Source organism: Salminus brasiliensis, chromosome 15, assembly GCF_030463535.1.
Source record: "Salminus brasiliensis chromosome 15, fSalBra1.hap2, whole genome shotgun sequence".
NCBI lineage: Eukaryota > Metazoa > Chordata > Actinopteri > Characiformes > Bryconidae > Salminus > Salminus brasiliensis.
Genome location: NC_132892.1, coordinates 28,495,717 through 28,515,112, shown reverse-complemented (window position 1 = coordinate 28,515,112; position 19,396 = coordinate 28,495,717). Strand labels below are relative to the sequence as shown.

The window sequence follows — 19,396 nt, the reverse complement described above, 5'->3', positions numbered from 1 at the left end:
GGTGGTAATAACCCAACACCCTGACTTCACTAACGCCCTTGTTGTTGAATGGAATCAAATCCTCACAGCAATGCTCCTCCAAAATCTAGTAGAAAGCCTTCTTCCCTGGACAGCAGAGACAGTGACTCCAACAAAAGCAGGATCAACTCTTTTTTAATACACTTGGTTTTGGGCGAAACACTCGATGAGCCGGTGTCCCAATACTTCTGTCCATATAGTGTAGCAAAACCACTTTTGGTTTTCTTAAAAAAAAAACCTTTCAGGATTTATTCTTTTCTCTTTTGAGAATGAAACTTAAAAGTATGAGGACATTTTTAAGGTTTGAAGAACTTCCATATGATGGAAAAAGCATCTCCAATGGATTTCTGAGTGAAGCCAAAGAAGAACCACTCATTCTCCAAAAAGCCTTATTTAAAAAGGGGATTTATGAGGATGAAGAACCTTTTAAAGTTTTGAAGAACTTCTATATAACATAAAGGTTTAAGGGGAACTTAAAGTAGTATAAGGACCCTACATTAGGCTGAAAGGTTCTTCATAGTTCCAAATCTATCCAAACATGATTCCTTAGAGATCCAAAGTGGTTCTTTAGTGGCATCACTCAAAAAACCTTGTGGGACAGAGTTTTAAGGTTAACATCTACAGTTTATGCGTCAGGGATCACCTCTGTTACCCACAATGGCCTGCAGTGTCTGCAGGACTTAATTTTAATTAAACTGGAGCTCACCTGACTCCACTTGTTCAATCATTTGGTCTTCAAAGCTCTTGCTTGGCTGGAATGAGAGGACCAGCAGCCACCGGCCCGGCTTCACTGGTAAGATTGGTGACCCCTGCTCCTCATGAATCTTTCCAGGAGATGGAGGAGAAGAAAAGACTTTGACAAGGAACAAGAGGATGTGTTCATTACCGAAGTGTTAGAGCCTCTCCTGTACCGGGACATGGACCAAACAGCCTTCATGCCCTGCAATAGAAATGGATTTACTGACAATCTGGGGCGCTTGTAGAAGTCTAAAGTGGAATCAATAGATTGGGCCACTGCTTTAGGAGTCTAAAGAGAGAATTGATAGATTGGACTTCCGTGCTTTTAAAGCCACAGACGTGTTGAGGAGACAGGAGCTGTTTGTTTGATTTAGCATCCACGCTAATAGGGCCTGATCAAGCTTGGCTGGACTCCACCTTGGATTTTCACCAGGAAGAAAGAGAGAGAGTGATAGAGTCAAAGAAATATTGCCCAGGCCAAGGTATTTTAGGAAGCCCCAGTCATCTATCTCATAAATGAACTGTCAGAGAGCTCTGTCAGAGCTGGAAATGAGGGAAGAAGAGAGCTGAAGAAAAAGACAAAAGGCTAAATTCTGCATAGTACTAAAGGTCAATGTCATGTAGGGTTGGGCAGTGTAACGGTAATATCGTATTCCCCCACGTGCATTTAAGAGTGTCACAGGGTAGGGGGTTTAGCCCACCATAGTAGTGAGTTTGGCAACGTGCTACTGAGAGTTCAACTGAAAGGGAGAGCAAGCAAACCTGAATGAACCAGTCCTGTAAATGTGCCTGTGGAAGACTTTTTTCCTCTAAACGGGTGTGATTTGAGCCTCAGTTACCTGGAACACGGCCTGTACTGTGGTGTTTAAGCCTGCTAGCTAGCTTATCTAAGTCCAAACACGGCAGAACCGGCCTCTCGATCAATTTTAGTCTTTCTCTTCTGAATGTTTATAGGTGTGCTTTCAGCCAGCCAGACTTCAGTTTGTTCTGTGGTGAGGAGACTGTTATCCTGCTAACTGACTAAACTAATGCTAACCAGTTTCTTTCTCCTGATTAAGAGCAGGTTAACATTCGCAGTTGTCGTCTGACAGACATCGTGCACAGTGTTCAGTCAGTTTGGGACCCTGTGAGCAAACTCAGCACTGTATTCGGTTGTTTTTCGGTATGATAATAACGCAGGCTGAGACTGTACTGAAGCCATATCAACATAGGACCCTCTGCACTATTTGCACAACAGAAGCAAGGCTGTAGAGCTGGGCGATATAGTAAAAATACACAAGATTTATAACGATACATGTAATCACAGATAAATCATCAGCAGCAACAAACTCTTAAAAGCTACTCTCATACTAAATAGAGTGATTTTTATTCAACATCTGCTCCTCTTCATCTTATTAAACCTCGTATTAAAGTCTAATTACACTGTATTAACAGTATCCTCCATATGCTTAGAAAGTATGCTTAGAGATTTATCACGATACAATAAAATATCGTAATATTGCCCAGCTCTACGAGGCTGTGTGATGGTACGAGAAAAATGGATACCGCTCAACCCTGTTGCAGTGTATGAGTGATGAGTGTGTCGGAGAGAGAGAAACAGTGTATATGACTGTGAATGTAGTCTCTGTCTCCTGCATGATCTACTTAACTTTGAAGTAACATAGAAATACATGCCAGCTGTCTGACTGTGTTTGCCCTATGTCTGATCTGTAGGTCATTTTCTTTAACTAAGCCACCTTCAGTGTATCTCATATCAGGGTTATCATTACATTAATGTAATCATATAGTTCTGAAGATATTATAATGAAGGCAACAGTAACCGTGACCTCCACTCTGAAAAAGAGAGGTGTCTTCCAAGCTAATGGGTTCTCCCAAGCAGTGCCATTAAAGAACCTTATAATTAATGTTTTTTAATAGGCCATAGAAGAAACATCAACAAGGATGGTACTTTTTTTCAGAAGAACCCCTTTATCTCTCCTAAAGAACTTTCCAATTTTTTTATAGGCCATATAAGAACCACAATAAAGAACGTTCCAGTGAACGGTTCTTTAGAGACCATAAATGAGCCCCTTTTGGCCCCCAGAAGTAGAAAAATAATTTTTGCTCATCTAAAATAACCTTTTGATGAAGGGGAAAGTTCCAAACTTTCAATGGATATTTACTTAAAAGACCACAGAAGAACTGTTGTTATCTTCAGTCTTTTATTAAGTGGTTCTTTAAAGACCACTAAAGAACCACTTTTGGTCCCCTAAAGAGTGTCTTAATGAATGTTCCTTTAAAGATAATAAAAGAACCATTCAGTGGACGATTCTTTAAAGACAATAGAGGAGCAATGGTTTGTTCCCTAAACTTGTTCCAATATCCAATGAACACTTCTTTATTTTTGGTTCCCTTAAATAATTGATGGTTCTTTAAAGACTATGGAAGAACCATCAACAAATAGTTTGTTAAAGACCATAGAAGAACTGATTTGGTCTTCTTAGACCTTAGAAGAATAACTTTTAGTTCCCTTAAGAAGCTTCTAATAATTTGTTCATTAAATATCATGGAAGAACCATTTAGAAGTCAAGAACCCAAAGAACCTCCCAAATAATGGTTCCATGTTTGCAAATGAGGTTTGGATATTTTTTTAAATCTCAGATTAAATAAACAATACAAGCCAAGAACCCTTTCATTAAGACTGTATGTTCCGCCCAAATACGTCTTCAGCTGCCCTTCCTCTGTGTCTCTTTGGCAGGTGATGTGGGTATGCAACCTGTGCAGGAAGCAGCAGGAGATCCTCACTAAGTCTGGGGAATGGTTCTCGCCAGGGCCCAGGGGCAGGCCGCTGAGCCTGGGCGCTCTTGTGACTGGCCCTGAGGCCGACGGGGACAGGAAATTGCGTTCCAGGTCCCAGGTTCCGGCCGGCACTAACCTCGCTGCTGCTGACACCCAAGCGCCCGCCACTAGGCCTGTTGACAGGGCCAAGGGAGCGGACACCATGCCAGCCTCACGAGCACGAAGCGAACCCGCACGAGAGAAGTACGCTGACCAGTGCCACACTGACATATCACCATTCGGTCACTTGGTTCTGAGATGGTTTCAGACGGCTTAAATTGCAAAAGCAATCATATGTTTCAACACCCTAATTGAAATGACGTGTTTTCGATTTTCTTAAGTGATATTTAACATTTAACAAATGGAAAAAATGTAAAAGAAATACAATGTAATATCCTAAACAGCCTTAACTGTGCCAGAATAATCTTAAAAAAATCTTATTGTTGACCAGATTTGCTAAAACGTTTCATTGGATTATATCAATCAAGAGACATAATAATAAATATTTAATAATTGCTCATTGATATCTTAATATATCTCAATATGTAATTATATTGTTTCAATATAATGCTAAACATCATTACAATAAATATAATAAAATGTCTAAGCTTGTCCTAATATAGACATTTTTATTTTATATTAACATTAATATATTATTAATAATAATAATTTATTAAGTATTAAACATATAAGATGTGTATATACTTATTTTTTTAAAAGAATATTCAGGATAATTATATTTATGATCTATTGTAACAATAAACATTATTTAAAATATTTTTTTTATTTGAATGAAGGATTATAAAATGATACAAATAATATGAAGAGTTACTTTTGCCTAAATTATTTCTGTGTTTTTGCAAAAAATATGTCTGCTCATGTGTTGCCGTTTCTCTTATACATGTATAAACACAGTATAAACAACGAATTTACTTCTAATTTAATCTATAAATTTTTTTAATCTACATATATAACATTTTCACATACATGCTCTTTGTAAGTGATTTGTCCAGTTTTGGTTGACACGTTCCAACTAGTGCGCCCTCAAAAGGCTAAAATTTAGTTATGCTGTGTCTTTAACTCTGTCCCAATCGATGATGAAATACTGAAATGCTGATGATGAGAATTTACCCTCTGTTATATACCAGTGGGTGCCTACCCTCTGAATGCTGACACCTCCATTCATGAGGGCTACGACCCCCTAAACTTCACCATTCCAAAGTGCTGAAAAGTGAAAGGCCCTCTGATATTGAGCGTGGATGTATTCTTTAAATACACAACATTTGTTTTCCACAGTTGAGCATCAGAGCGCCTCGTGAATTTCTCAATCAGACTTGCGGCACAATCCTCTTTTCATACAGACCCATTTTCTACATGCTGAATGTGGTCCGCTGCTTTTGTTTGTAATCCCTTTTTTTTTTTTATAAAAAAAGGGAAAATAATGTTGCTGTCCTCGCTTTGACTAAATTGAAGCTGGGTCAGAAGATTTATCATCAGAAAGGCTTTGATGTGTTATTTCTCCATATGAAAGCAGATCATCTGTGTTGTATTAATGCACAGAACATCAAAAGTACTGCAGTTCGACAATTCAGGGTCAGTAGTGCTGAACGTCATACTGCACTGGTTGAAGGAGTGGGCGATGCAGAGTAAATATAATATCATGATACTCCAAGAAATGTTTATCTGGAACATTTTGAATGGAGTACAGCAAATTAAATAAATTGAATCAAAGTTAATGTACTAGGTAATGAGATTTTGAATATTTTGACAAGCATTTTTTTTTTCTTTATCACATTATTGTGAAAAATATTAGGGTGCTGCTATACTGAGGATCGATACCCACTGCTAAATACCAGAGGGAAAAAACTTAGAAAATGTTTGTAGATTTAAAAAAAAAAAAGTTGTTTAGTTGTTTATACTGTGTCTCGTCTAAAATAAATGACAACACATAAGCTTAAATATTTTTGGCAAAAATATAGAAATCTATGAGGCAAAAATCCAGAAAACTACATCCAGAAAAATCTGATACAACGAATTTTGTATGGAATGGAAGGTATTCGCTAAATCTAGTCTTAAAATATCATAAAATAATTATGGCAACTTTTTAAAGACGAAGGAAAAAACTTCTTAGCTTGTTAAAGCCAGATTCACATTATGGAAAAAAGTGAAAAATGAAAAAAGAAAAAAAAAAAAAAAAAAAAAAAAAAAAAAAAAACAGATACAAGGAGATACAAGGTTTTGCTTGACAGTAACAATAATGCATTGTGTTGTAGTTTAGACCACAGAACAATTATCAGTGTAACCAGCAAATATTGGAGGATTTAAACTATCCAGGCCAGCTCTGACTTCCTCGGATGTCCACATTTACAGGGACCATCAGAATCCACAGTCAGTCCTCATTCCTGTCTCTCTCCCCTCATCCAATAGGAAGAGACCCGTATCCCTACATGAGCAGAACGGCAAGGTGATCGGCCGAGGTGAGAGAAGGCCGGGACCAGGCAGGCTGCCGGCACAGGCTTCGGAGGATCGCGTCCCAGGGGAAAGACGGGAGGGCAGGCGTCTGGAGAAAGGCCACTCGCACGAATACGACCACCCAGAGGGTGACCCTGCCCACTCTGACCAGCGGCGGAGAAAGGAAGAAGAAGAGCGAGAGAGGCAGCGGCGGGAAGAGGAGTACCAGACGCGCTACCGCAGTGACCCCAACTTGGCCCGATACCCCGTCAAGCCTCAGAAAGAGGAGCAGGAGATGCGGATGCACGCCAAAGTGTCCAAGATGCGTCAAGAGCGCCACCACAGTGACCTGGCCATCAATGAGGTGGGACTGGCTCAGGATGGGGGCGAGGCCCCGGGCAGCCGCTTAGGCAGGAGGGTCGTGGCTAATGAGGATCGCAAGGCACTTTTAGAAAACCACCGGGCATACTCTGTGGACAGGACCGTGGGGGGTGGTGGTAGTGGTGGTGGTGGTGGGGGACATGGACCCCTCCAGAAACAGGGTCACACTGGTCCTCGTATGGGCCCCGGGGGACCCCCAGACCTCAGGGACGGACAGGACTGGGGCCCCAAGAACCACCTAGAGCCCGGGTCAGTGGCTTTACTGCACAAAACCAAGCGGGAGAAGGCTGCGGAAAGCTTCCGGAAAGATTCCTCCCTCAGCTCTGACCAGTCGGAGTGTCTCCGGCCCCCTCCGCCCAGGGCTTACCGGCCCAAACGTGGCCTCAACAAGAGGCAGATGTCCATTAGTAGCTCAGAGGAGGAAGGTGGTTCCACCCCGGAGTACACTAGCTGCGAAGATGTGGAGATTGAGAGCGTCAGCGAGAAAGGTAGGGACCCTACAGCTTTTTCTTCGAAGGTAGAGATTGAGCTTAACACTGCTGCAAGGATGATTTTGGCTGGTGGGTCAGTAGTGGACTACTTTTCATATCTTGTAATCCCATAGCAACGTCATATTCAAACTTTGACAGCTATCAAACAGATATTTCTCAGGATTCACCCTGTTTTTGTAATGTAAATATAACTATTTTATTCCTAATATAAGGTTTAGTGAATAATCTACCCAAAAATAATGTCAATGCTTATTAAATATTATATTATTGTTTAAAAATGGAATTACGGATTTTTTCATTACATATTTGACCAAGTTAGATGCATTATTTTATTATTTTATGCTATCACAGTATTGAGATATTTTTGAGATCACAGTATTGAGATATAAGAGCCATCAAGGTAGTTCTGCTGTGGACAAAATAAATATTTTCATAAAAAACAAACATTAAAAAATACAACAGAACTACTTTTCCAGCCTCTGCAACAAATAGTATTTATTTGGAAAGTATTTATTTGGAAAGTTCCCCTCCTTTTTTAGGACAGCAGATTTGGGAATTAGGTCAGTGGCTTGCTCATGTAACGCAGGCCAGTGACTGGCGGACTCTCTTCCATCCCGGGATGTGGCGTGTTCGCTTTCCCAGGACTTTATGGCCATAACTGCTGCAGATTCACCCTTGAGTAAGCCATGCCAGGCCAGATGTCATTCTGCTTAGGGGTCACTCCATTCATCTTTACCCACAGTTCACTCTTGGTGCTCTGCGCCCCCATCCTGATGTGGTTTTGCTAAGCCAGATTAAAGGTTGACTGCTAATGGCTAGCAGGCCAAGTACAATTAGCCGTCTTAGCTTGCCAAAGAGAAGATGACCCAAACTGAAAACAAATAAGCGCTGAGTTTAAAGTGTACCTCTGTTCATTAAAATTATTTTGCTTAAAATGTAATGTTTTAATATAAAATTCAGGTCAGAACGTAGCTTTACAGTCAAACCTCTCAGCGTGGTTATAGAATGCTAGTTGAAACGCTAATGTTGTTACATTTAGGATTTTGATGATAAAACACCTTCCAAGCTTGTAGAATCTGGTGTACAAAATCCTTACTCTCTGAATATGAATGAAAATGTGGCTTAAATATGTTTGTGTAATTTTTTATCAGTATAATTTACTTGAAAAATCAAACATTTTGAAAAACTGTTAGCAAGATATGGTTAAGTAACCCTCTTTAATGACGTTATCCATCATCTAGCTTTGGAGTTGTACCCTACTGCAACTGGTGGGTTGATTGGAGCACTGCTAAAGGCCTTGCTTACAGTTTTCCGGTCACCTGCTGAACTTAGCCATCTTAACTGCACTAAGGGAAGATCCCCCAAAGAAGGACTAAAAGAGCTGGGTTTAGACTTGGAGATTTGTAGAATCTGAGGTACTAATCAAAGGTGTGAAAATTATTCACATTCATTATTCTGGTAGTGTTTAAAAAGACTTCTTTAGAAGCTGAAGTATCAACTTAAGATTTTTACTCCAGTAAAAGTGTAAAAGTACTGGTTTCAAAACTACTTAAAGTAGAAAAGTAAAAGTAATGAAAGTAAAAACAAAGGCTGAAAGCTTAGGCCGTTCCACAGGGGTCTATAGTGCACTACATCCCCCCTACCTCCCCAAAAACACATGTTTCTAAAAGCCATAATGACAATAATGTTCTATTAAATTTTTTGGGCTGCACTAGGCTCCTGTTTCAGCTGCAGATCTGCCCATTGAAAATGAAGCATTTTAGTAATATCAGATCTATTAAAGGAGCGTCTCTGTGCTCTACTGAGCATTAACATGAGCTTCATGGAGGGGAAATATGAGGAGTCGTTGCCTATAAGTCTTGTAATGGTGCAAAAACCATGTCAAACTCCAGTGGGATGTTATCAATAAGCTTTATATTTATTATAAACCTCTATATTTATTCTCATCCAACCACAATCAAATTCACACTTTCTGGATGGTGCGATGTATCTGGACAGGTTTTTTTTTTTTTGAATAATGACAAGCCAGAATAAAAACAAATCTAAATGCAATAGGAGTGACGAGGCTATATTTAAAATGTAAGGAGAAGAAAGTGCAGATAATTGCGTGAAAATGTAGGGAGTAGAAGTAAAAAGTCGGCTGAAATATAATTACTCCAGTAAAGTATAGATGACAACCAAAATTTCAACTGAAGTACAGTAACAAAGTATTTGTACTTCATTACATAACACCTCTGGTACTAATGCTGTGTTCCAGTTGGGAAATTTAAAATGGAATGCCCTAAAAAACTACCAGCATGACCAACCTGACCAAGCATGCCCAAGCTGTTTGACCAGAATGACCAGCATGACCAAAATCCAATGCAAGCTGGTTAACCAGCTAGCTTACCAGTATAGGGTGTATGTTTTTGTCTGGTCAACCACCTTGACCATCAAAGACCAGCTTAGACCATCCAAAACCAGCTACCAACAGAAGCTGGTCTTAAGCTGGATTTGTCAGCAGGGAAGTCGAAAGTCGGGAGAGCCTCACCAACCCTGAGTTCAGAGTCCAAGATGTACTACCGCACATCAGCGGTAGTAAAAGCAGTAGTATTGCACTGTTTATTAGCATCTCTGTCTATGTGTGTCTCATTAAACACTACGTCGTAAACACAGTACAGCCTAACTTCTAAATTTCAATGGTGTTTGGCTGTGCAAAATACTGTAAAACTGGCATTGCTAACAGTGCTAACCTTGGACATAAAAAGTGGGACATATTGTGGTCAGATTTGCCATAAAACACTGGTAAAGGGTTGTCAGACCAGTTGTGGTAGACTCCGAAGTCTTTAACAAAGCTGTGTTTTGCAAATGTTTTTAAAGTGGTTATTATAGGAAAGTTTGACCATGACACACTCAACTCGGGTGTGACGTTAGTCCCAGCTCCGACATCCAACTTCCAAAGGAAATGGAAGGCAGCATGAGCCCTACTCACTAAATTAAAAAAAATTACATTTTCATAATTACAGAAATGGAAATTTTGCACTTAATTTAAAATGTAAATGTAATAAATTCCTAATATTGTAATAAGGTTGAATGAATAACCAACCCAAAAATAATGTAGACCTATTAAATATTACATTATTGTTAAAAATGGAATTACATTTTATTCGATTTTATTTTTTTTTATTACATTTTTGACCAAGTTGCACAATTTTATTATCTTTCTGAGTGGTTTACATTATTGAGAAATTTTACAATATCAAGAGCCACTCTAGGGAATTCTGCTGTGCTCAAAAGAAATAATTTCACGAAAGAAAAATACCACAGAACTACTTTTTTTAAAATTTATTTTATTATTATTTTTTTTTTTTTTTAGCAGTACAAATTTTGTAAAACAAGTACACGTTAGAAAGATGCATTGGGCTGTGTGATGTGATTTTGGCAAGATGGCTCATAGCACGTGGATTGGTAATCATTAATCCTTAGTCCTTAGTTACCCTTTTTCATGAAGCTATCCTTCCTCTCGCATTGGCTTTGTACCGTACTGCATTCTGATCTGGTGGATTATGTGGGCACCGCTAAAGGCCTGGCTAACAGTTTCGCTGTCACCTGCTAAACAGTATTAGAGATCTGCTGTGTATCGTTCTCGCATGGCGTCACTTTAGGTCAAAGCTGATCTCACAAGATCTGACGCTAAATGATTTAAACCCAAAGGTCAAACTGGTCCTAGAGTTGCGCTGAGAGCTAACACTGTCACATCCTTTTTACGTCCTAGAGCAGTAGGCCTACGCTTAGCATTGCTAAGAAGCCTACCAAGGGGTATTTTTTAATATATTTTATGAACCACTGCTCTAATGCAGTCAAAGCTAATATACCTATTCTAACATTTTCCTTTTGGTTCTCTTTCTGTAGGTGATTGGGATTGTCATCCTCTAGACCCCACTGTGTGGCATGTAAGTTTTTAAAATTATTATTATCATATAAAATAAAGGTAAGAAATGTCTTAAAAATCAACAGAAGGGCCTCTCCAAATATTCCAGTGGACAAAGCTCTCTCCGGGTGGGTATATATCTCTCTCTCTCTCCACACATCACTTGAGTGTGACGCTGGCCGGCACGGGCGTCTGCTAGCCGATGCATCAGAGCTGGGTACCTGACGCTTTCCTCTGGGCGCGTTGGTTGCCTGGTGACAGTCCATCGACACCTGCATGATTGCGCATGCACTGAAGGAGGTGTCATGTCAGTTCTCACCCCGCTGGTGTTGGGAGCATAACGTCTGATAGTGGGAGAGTACTAATGAGTGGGCTAAAATCTAAAATCCCAAATCAATAACAAAACTTTAACTTTAACCTTAAAACTTTTCTCTTTTTAAACGTCATTTAATCCATCCTTTTGTAAAATGTAATTAATAGAAATGCAATTTGTCTTGTTAAAAGTTGGGACACCCCCACATTTATTACTACTTAAAATATCATTAAATGTAAAATAATCAGGGGCAGCACACCTGCTGCAGAGAAGATTTTGGAGGAGCCCGTCTTATTTGGTTTCATGAGGTGTCCTAAATGTTTTCACATGACTGCAAATGTGAAACTGTATATGGTACTCATTCATAAAAAAAACAAGAAATTAATATGAAAAGAAATTTGTATAGATTAAATTAACATAATTATTTAGATTGCATTATCAACTTCTGTTGATATTCAGATATTAATCCAGTAGCTCTATTTTTTAGTAGATCTATTATTTATCTATTGTTGTTTGCATATTTTGTATGTATGAATGTTTATGTAATTAAGGATTGTAAAGAGACTAAAAACTTATATCTTATATTATATATAACTTATATGCATATTTTGTATCTCCAAATCATGATCTTTCGTTTTTCTCTTTTTGACATAATGTGAATCTGGCAGTTTTTTTTTTTTATATTACGTCAGAATTTCATGATGAGCCCAATAGAAATGCTCCAAAATGACTTTTTAAAATGTATTAAAATCTTTTTACATTAACTTATATTGAAAGTTAAGAAGGTTTTTGTATGACAGCAGCAACATGCTGTGTGTATACCGTATACACAAGTGTGCACACAAGCAGACCATTAGCCTGAGTAATTATCAGCCTATTATTACTATGGTAATAGTTTTTTTCATTAATTCTAGTTAGTTTAATTACATACTGATTATCTAAGAGAGAGACAGGACTTCATGTCCACAATCAAATACACGCTGATACACGCTGATCTTGTGTTTTTCAAACACTGCAGAGCCCCTTTCATACAGTAAGCCTTTGGTAATGCACACTGTGTGTGTGTGTGTGTGTGTGTGTGTGTGTTTTATTGGACGGTGTATGTGCATCAGCGCGAGAGTGTGCCCATCATTAATGGGATTGAAAAGCAGCGTTCCATTTCTCCTCAGCATCCTGTTACCTGGCAGCCGTCCAAAGAGGGAGATCATTTGATCGGCCGCATTACTCTGAGCAAGCGCTCGGCCATGCCCCGAGAAGCCGGCTCGCTGCTAGGGCTAAAGGTGAGCCTGTCGGCAGCGCCTCTCCTCGCTGTACCGCTGTACATTACACGTCTTACACTGCTCTGTTAGTGCTACGCTACGTTACACATGGGTAGACCGGGCGCTAGGCTAAGCTCTCACCTAACGTTTCATTCAGCCCGGCCAAAGTCCTCACAGGACAGTCCGTCTACTTGGCGGCCGCCTTAGCGACGCCCCCGGACAGCTATTTCCAGTCATACAAACCAGGGCCTGTATTCATAAGGCTTCTGAGAAAAGTAGGAGTGCTGGTCTGGGATCAGATTCCTCATTTATTTCAATCAATCTATCAATCAACCTTTGTTTTCACCAGGAAATACATTGAGGGTGACTTAGGGCTGAATGATATTGGAAAAAAATCTAAAATTGCAGTATTTTTTTTATATATATTGCAATATTAAAAAATATTGGAATTATCACCAGAATTTGCATAGGCTCAAATTTGGAAAAAACAGTAATTAATGCTAGTAGGTCTGTGTCATTCGTAATACTGTTTACCATGTAAGGTCTTGTATACTACTGTATTTCATCTGTGTTGAATGTGATGGATTCAGCCTACAAATGTTACCAGAGATTAGAAGCTGCAGGTCTTTGTCTACTTTCAGAAAAGCCCCCTGATTAGGTTTAAGCTTAAATGGTCATTTGGACGTTTTTCAGAGGTTCCTCACAGAATATTGAAATTTTAGTTTCAAGCTGTTTTAGTGTGTAAATGACTGACTGCAGCGTTTCGATGTCCTCAGGTGGTTGGCGGGAAGATGACAGAGACTGGCCGACTCGGAGCTTTCATCACCAAAGTAAAGAAAGGAAGTCTCGCGGACATTGTGGGCCATTTACGAGCAGGTATGGATTACTGATGTTTAACAGTTCCAGAAAAGCATAGCCAAAGAATATGACTGTACTAAAAATTAAAAAATAATGTAAAACCACAGTAATTTCCTAGAGTTGACATTTTCTGTTTATGTGTTTTTGTTCACTAATTATAAAATTACACTCTATTTTTTATAAGCTGATTACTGTCTATCTGTGCCGTTTCCCCACACACTCCTGTATTTCTAATGTGAAAGTATTCGTATGTGCTGAGTATGAGTGTAATGACAGTATTGCCACATAATATAGTACAGCATATAAAAACACAAACTCAAGAAATCCATCAAATGCTTGAAGCTTGAGTTCATGCATACTGTTTCCTAGTTAATGCAACACACATTCTATTCACATCACATTACATAATGTCCCATTCCCATCTGTCAACTCTGTTATCGTTACACTGTTAAAACCATTTAAACTATTCAGAGTTGACATTTTCCACCAGTTTATGCCTTGTCCAGAAATGTCTAATATATATTTCTTTTACAAATGATCATTTATTTAAAAAATAATAGGAGATTCTCTCAGTATCACAATACAAATCTGACCAATAATTAATATACCCTTGATTGACATGTCACAAAATAAGGTATTATATGCTTTTAATTAACTTATAACTGTTGATAGAGTAAGTAAGTGTAAGCAAGCATCTAATTATTTCACATTAATTCAAGTTAAATGTATAAATCAGGAAGTGAAGACAGTCAGTAATGTGTACTGCAAGTCGTTTAGTTGATGTTTTGTGTTTAAATTGTGCCTAAAACTTACATTCAGCAAAATAATAATAAATTAATGTCATTAGTATTATTATATAAAACTGATTCAATAAAAAAACTTCTTTGACAAAAACTCTGACCTGCAGGCCTGTCAAAATAATCACATTATTGACGTATAATGTATATATGGACATAATTATATATGGACATAACCTCAATACTTTTTTGCTGACCTCAATATTGCCCATTGAATTTACTTTATGAGGAAAGCCCATTAATGTGAATGAGCTGGTATGTGGCAGTCGTTTATTTCAACTTAGTGTTATTTGTCTTGGGTATTTAACATGTTTTAGAATCTAATTGCTACATCTGAATATTCTTAATAATTATAAGTTCATTGTTCTTTAAATGGTGTAATTGCATTATTGTGCTATTACATTATCATTATATCAGATGCATAAAATTCTCCTAAAATTGCAATAATATCGTTTATCACAAAAAAACTGTTCTCATAACAGGCCTACTGACCTATAACTCCTAAAATGCATCATTGTACAGCTATATCTGCTGTTAGAATTGTGTAATTCAGCGGATCAGTGCAGTGTTTCCGCTGTAAGTTGTAATTACATTTACAGCAAGTTCCAAACAAATTGTGTTTTGTCCCAATTGATTCCAATTATAATATAAATAAGGGCTGAATGCATGAACTCAGGTGGCCTACACTGATGAGGAACTTCATTAATGCGCTCAGTATAAATTGGATTCCTCTCTGGTACAGCCTTTAACTCTATTAGACTGTACTCCTGGCTGTGTAGAGCAATAACGCTAATGTACTAAATGAGGTCCATTTTGATTTCAGGTGATGAGGTGTTGCAGTGGAATGGGAAGGCGTTGCCTGGAGCAACCAAGAAGGAAGTGTACAACATCATTTTAGAGTCACAGTCTGCACCTCAAGTAGAAATAGTTGTTTCAAGACCAATTGGGTAAGCATAATGAACCACAACTGCGTTGTAAGTTACTCTTAATCAATTGAAAGGATGCTTTACGATGTTTTGGTCTGAAGTTTAAGCAAGGACAAAGTTCTTCTACCTTATGGAATCGTGTCTGTCTACTTTCTGCAGGCTTTCTAAGAGTAGATTAGACTGGAGAAAGGAAAAATAACACCACTGCCCTGCAAAAATCTTAGAATTTTTACCCAATTGTCCTCCCAAATTGTTGAATTGCCCATCCACTCGTCAGTACTCTTCCCTATCACATGTAACGCTCCTAACACCGGGAGGTTGAGGACTGACACATGCCTCCTCCGTCACATGAGCAACAACCACTGCCTCTTTTCAAACTGCTGCCAATGCAACGTCACCAGGCAACCAATGCACCCAACGAAAAGCACTGGGCAACCAGCTCTGATGCATCAGCTTGCCCAAAGCCGGCCAGCATCACACTAAAGTGATGTCGGGAGAAAGAGAGTCATCTACCCACCCGGAGAGAGCAAGGCCAATTGTGCTCTCTCTGGCTCCGGCTGCTGATAGCATGCTGCATGACCCAGGATTTGAACCAGTGATCCTTAGGTCATCAAGGCAGCGTCTTAGTCCACTGCCGTTTTTCACTTTTTGACACAGTATGAATCTGATTTCATGATGAACGGATTGCTTTACATTGACTTCCATTGAAAGTTATGAAGGGATTTTTTTGGAGATATAAGGTTTTTGCGGGACAGTGTTGATAGCGTTATTAAAATAAAATAAATATAAAAAAATACAGGTTTTCATGTATTGAAACTCTTCGACCACTTTCTGCAGGTTGAGTTGCTAGGTTTGGTTGCACTCATCGTAATTTATATTGATGTGCGTTTGTGATTTGTTTTCCCACCGCATGTAAAAGATGTATCCATCGTATTCTTTCCAAAAACTTCTTGAGAAAGGTGTATAAAGCTTATCAGTAAGTAAAACCACCCAATCAGTGGCAGTGATAATGTCCCCAGTGCCCAGTGTCTGACCCTCAAATACCCTCAAACCCTAAACGATGGCATTATTAGTAGCATTACTAGCACATTAGCAATGCATAGACACCAAGAGACCCTCTGGATCCCTACTCTTCCCCTGTTTGAGTTATGGTGCTACTGTTGGTTAGTCCAGTTATTTTGTTTGTTTGTTTTTATTGTTTTTTTAAATATATATTTCTCTTAAAATATTGCCATGTGTGTTTCTTTCTAAAGAGATACACCAAGAATTCCACAGACATCACATCCTCCTCTTGAATCTAGTAAGTTTTGTTTATTAGCTGTATGCCAAAGTCATTTCCACATTGAATTTAACATTATAAGCACAGTACGTCTCAGAGTTATCGTTTTATCCTTAGCCTATACATGCAAGGATAAGCACAGCATATTAGTACTGCACTGATATTAAAAAATTACTGATATTAATAATGTACTGATATTAATACTGTGGGCATATTAATACTGTACTTAAATTAATAATGTACTGATATAATAATGTACTTATATTAATACTGTGGGCATATTAATAATGTACTGATATTAATACTGTACTAAAAATAATAGTATACTGTACTAGTAATACTGTGCTTATATTAATACAGTATTCCTAATAATACTGTACTGATATTAATAATCTGCTCCTATTAATAATTTACTGATATTAATATGGTACTGATCTATATATACTGTGCTCATATTAATACTGTATTCCTATTAATACTGTTCTGATCTTAATACTGTGCTCATGTTAATACTGTGCTCATGTTAATACTGTACTGATATTAATACAGTACTCCTGTTAATATTCTACTGATATTAATACTGTACTCATAATAATACAGTACTTCTTTTAATACTGTACTGATATTAATACAGGACTCCTGTTAATATTGTACTGATATTAATACTGTACTCATCATAATACAGTACTCTTGTTAATACAGTACTGATATTAAAATGGTACTCATAATAATAATACAGTACTTCTGTTAATACTGTACTGATATTAATACAGTACTTCTGTTAATTCTGTACTGATATTAATAATGTACTGATATTAATACTGTACTCCTGTTCATACTGTACTGATATTAATACAGTACTCCTGTTAATTCTTTACTGATATTAATAATGTACTGATATTCATACTGTACTCCTGTTCATACTGTACTGATATTAATACAGTACTCCTGTTCTGTACTGTATGTGACCTGAACTTTTAACCCACTCTGTTTTGTCTTTTGCTGGTCTAGCTGGTTCCAGCTCAATAGATGAATCTCAAAAGATGGATCGTCCCTCCATCTCCGTCATGTCCCCCACAAGTCCAGGAATGTTGAGAGATCTCCCTCAGGTTCTACCCGGTCAGCTTTCCGTAAGTGGGAGCATAGTTTTGGCCTGGCGTTCAGGTGGTCATTGCTTTGTGGTGGGAAGGCAGTCCCAGGAATGATAGTTGCCAGTGTTATCAGGAAGGTGACGAGGTGGGGGAGGATTGCGCAGACTAGATGGTAGAGATGGTATTCATAAGATGTTAGATGAAGGAGGAGGGGCTTCAGAAATGTTTAGTTCAAATTAATTTTTTTCATAACTTCACAGAAGTTGAATATAGCTAGAATTGTTGTCCACATGTTTGTGGACACCCCTTCTAATAAATGCATCTAGCTACTGACACAGATGTGCAAATGCACACACACAGCTTGTCTTGTCCCAGAAGTGCCTCCAATAAAATAGTACTCTAACTGTGTTCTCTGGAATCCAATACTTTTGGGATGTGTTGGGGAGTTTGGGATGAGGTGGGTTGATGGTCACTCAGCATCCTGACCTCACTTACACTCTTGTCACTGAATGCAATTGTATCCTTACAGCAATGCTCTATAATCTAGTAGAAAGCCTTCTTCCCTACATAGTAGAGGTAGTAGAGAGTTAAGCAGGATCAACTCTTTTTTTAATACCCTTGATTTCAGAAGAAACAATGAATGAGGAGGTGTCCCAATACTTTTTGTCCATATTGTGTAAATTACAGTGTTGTATGTTCTTCTCTTTCAACAAGGTGAAACTGTGGTACGACAAAGTGGGCCATCAGCTTATTGTCAATGTATTACAAGCCAGAGACCTGCCTTCTCGACCAGACGGCCGACCGCGGAACCCTTATGTCAAAATGTACTTCCTTCCTGATCGGAGGTGAGCAGATCTTATTTGATGTAGTAGCAGTTGGTACGTACGTGTGTATGTGTGTTTCAGATATTTTGGCCAGACTCCTTTTACACTCAATGAGGAATGAAACTGAAGCTGAAGAAAGCGGCAAAACTGAAAATGATGAAATCATTAAAACACAGAGACTTAGCTTTTTCTCCCCTAAACAAATAGCTATTGAACAAAACATGAGTCATTAAGTTATTATGGATTAAGATATCAATAGTTCTCAATATGAAAAGTGATTCCAAACTCTTGAACACTATAAATAGTGACAAGAGCAAGAGGAGGACGAAGACGGTAAAGAAGAGCGCAGAACCCAAGTGGAACCAGACGTTTCTGTACTCACACGTTCACCGCAGGGACTTCAGAGAGCGCATGCTGGAGATCACTGTATGGGACCAACCCCGAGCGCAGGAGGAGGAGAGCGAATTCCTTGGAGAGGTGTGTATGCCTGTATAATGGAGATCTGGAAAAGAGCAGTAATCACACCTCCAGCATTAACTTTGGCATCTCAGTAAAGTAAATTCAGTGCAACCAGGGCCGGCCCAAGCCTTTATGGGGCCCTAAGCAGATTTTCATTGGGGGGGGCCCGTATCACTACCTCAGCACCAGATGCTTCATCATTTCATAGGGAGAGAGATATTGTGCAATACGCTGAAGCGCCCAGGCGTTTATTGACCACCCAAGCGGCGCATATCTGCATTTGCCCAACAATGGCAGCAGCCAACAGCAGACACTGATTAACCTAGTATTGGTGTGACAACTAAGAAAATAAATTAATAAAAAAATAACTTTTACCATTTCGTTTTATTATTACATTTTTAAAATATGTAATTTTTATCATGATATCTTGGTGCTCTTGGGGGCCCCCTGGTGGCATTGGGGCCCGTAATTTGAGTATGCCTTGGGCCGGCTGTGAGTTCAGCATTTTTATACAGTATATATTGTATAATATTATACAGTATTTACTTATTTGTTTGTTTTATACAATTTGTAAATGTTTTTGGTACTGCCAATTAATCACGCCACTACGAGGATAAGGACATAACACATGTCTCCCCTGATACTTGCGAAACCAGCCACCACCTCTTTTCCAACTGGCGCCAGTGTGGCATTGCCAGACAGCCAACATACTCAGAAGGATATTGTCAGGTCCCAAGCTCCACCGCACCAGCTAACAGCCGTCCATGTCAATTGGCCGTGCTTT

General features: G+C 38.7%; 1 protein-coding gene across 9 annotated transcripts in view; it reads left to right on the top strand.

The window, feature by feature from the left end:
- The window catches only part of rims1b (regulating synaptic membrane exocytosis 1b), a 93,232-nt gene that overhangs the window by 36,844 nt on the left and 36,992 nt on the right, over positions 1–19,396 (top strand). For all 9 annotated transcript variants that reach the window (XM_072657240.1, XM_072657247.1, XM_072657241.1 and 6 more), the window contains 10 exons: positions 3,494–3,777; positions 6,001–6,893; positions 10,788–10,828; positions 12,289–12,399; positions 13,155–13,254; positions 14,857–14,980; positions 16,213–16,259; positions 17,250–17,368; positions 18,044–18,174; positions 18,459–18,630. In XM_072657240.1, coding sequence (XP_072513341.1) covers positions 3,494–3,777; positions 6,001–6,893; positions 10,788–10,828; positions 12,289–12,399; positions 13,155–13,254; positions 14,857–14,980; positions 16,213–16,259; positions 17,250–17,368; positions 18,044–18,174; positions 18,459–18,630 — 2,022 coding nt within the window. The remainder of the gene's footprint in view (positions 1–3,493; positions 3,778–6,000; positions 6,894–10,787; positions 10,829–12,288; positions 12,400–13,154; positions 13,255–14,856; positions 14,981–16,212; positions 16,260–17,249; positions 17,369–18,043; positions 18,175–18,458; positions 18,631–19,396) is intronic.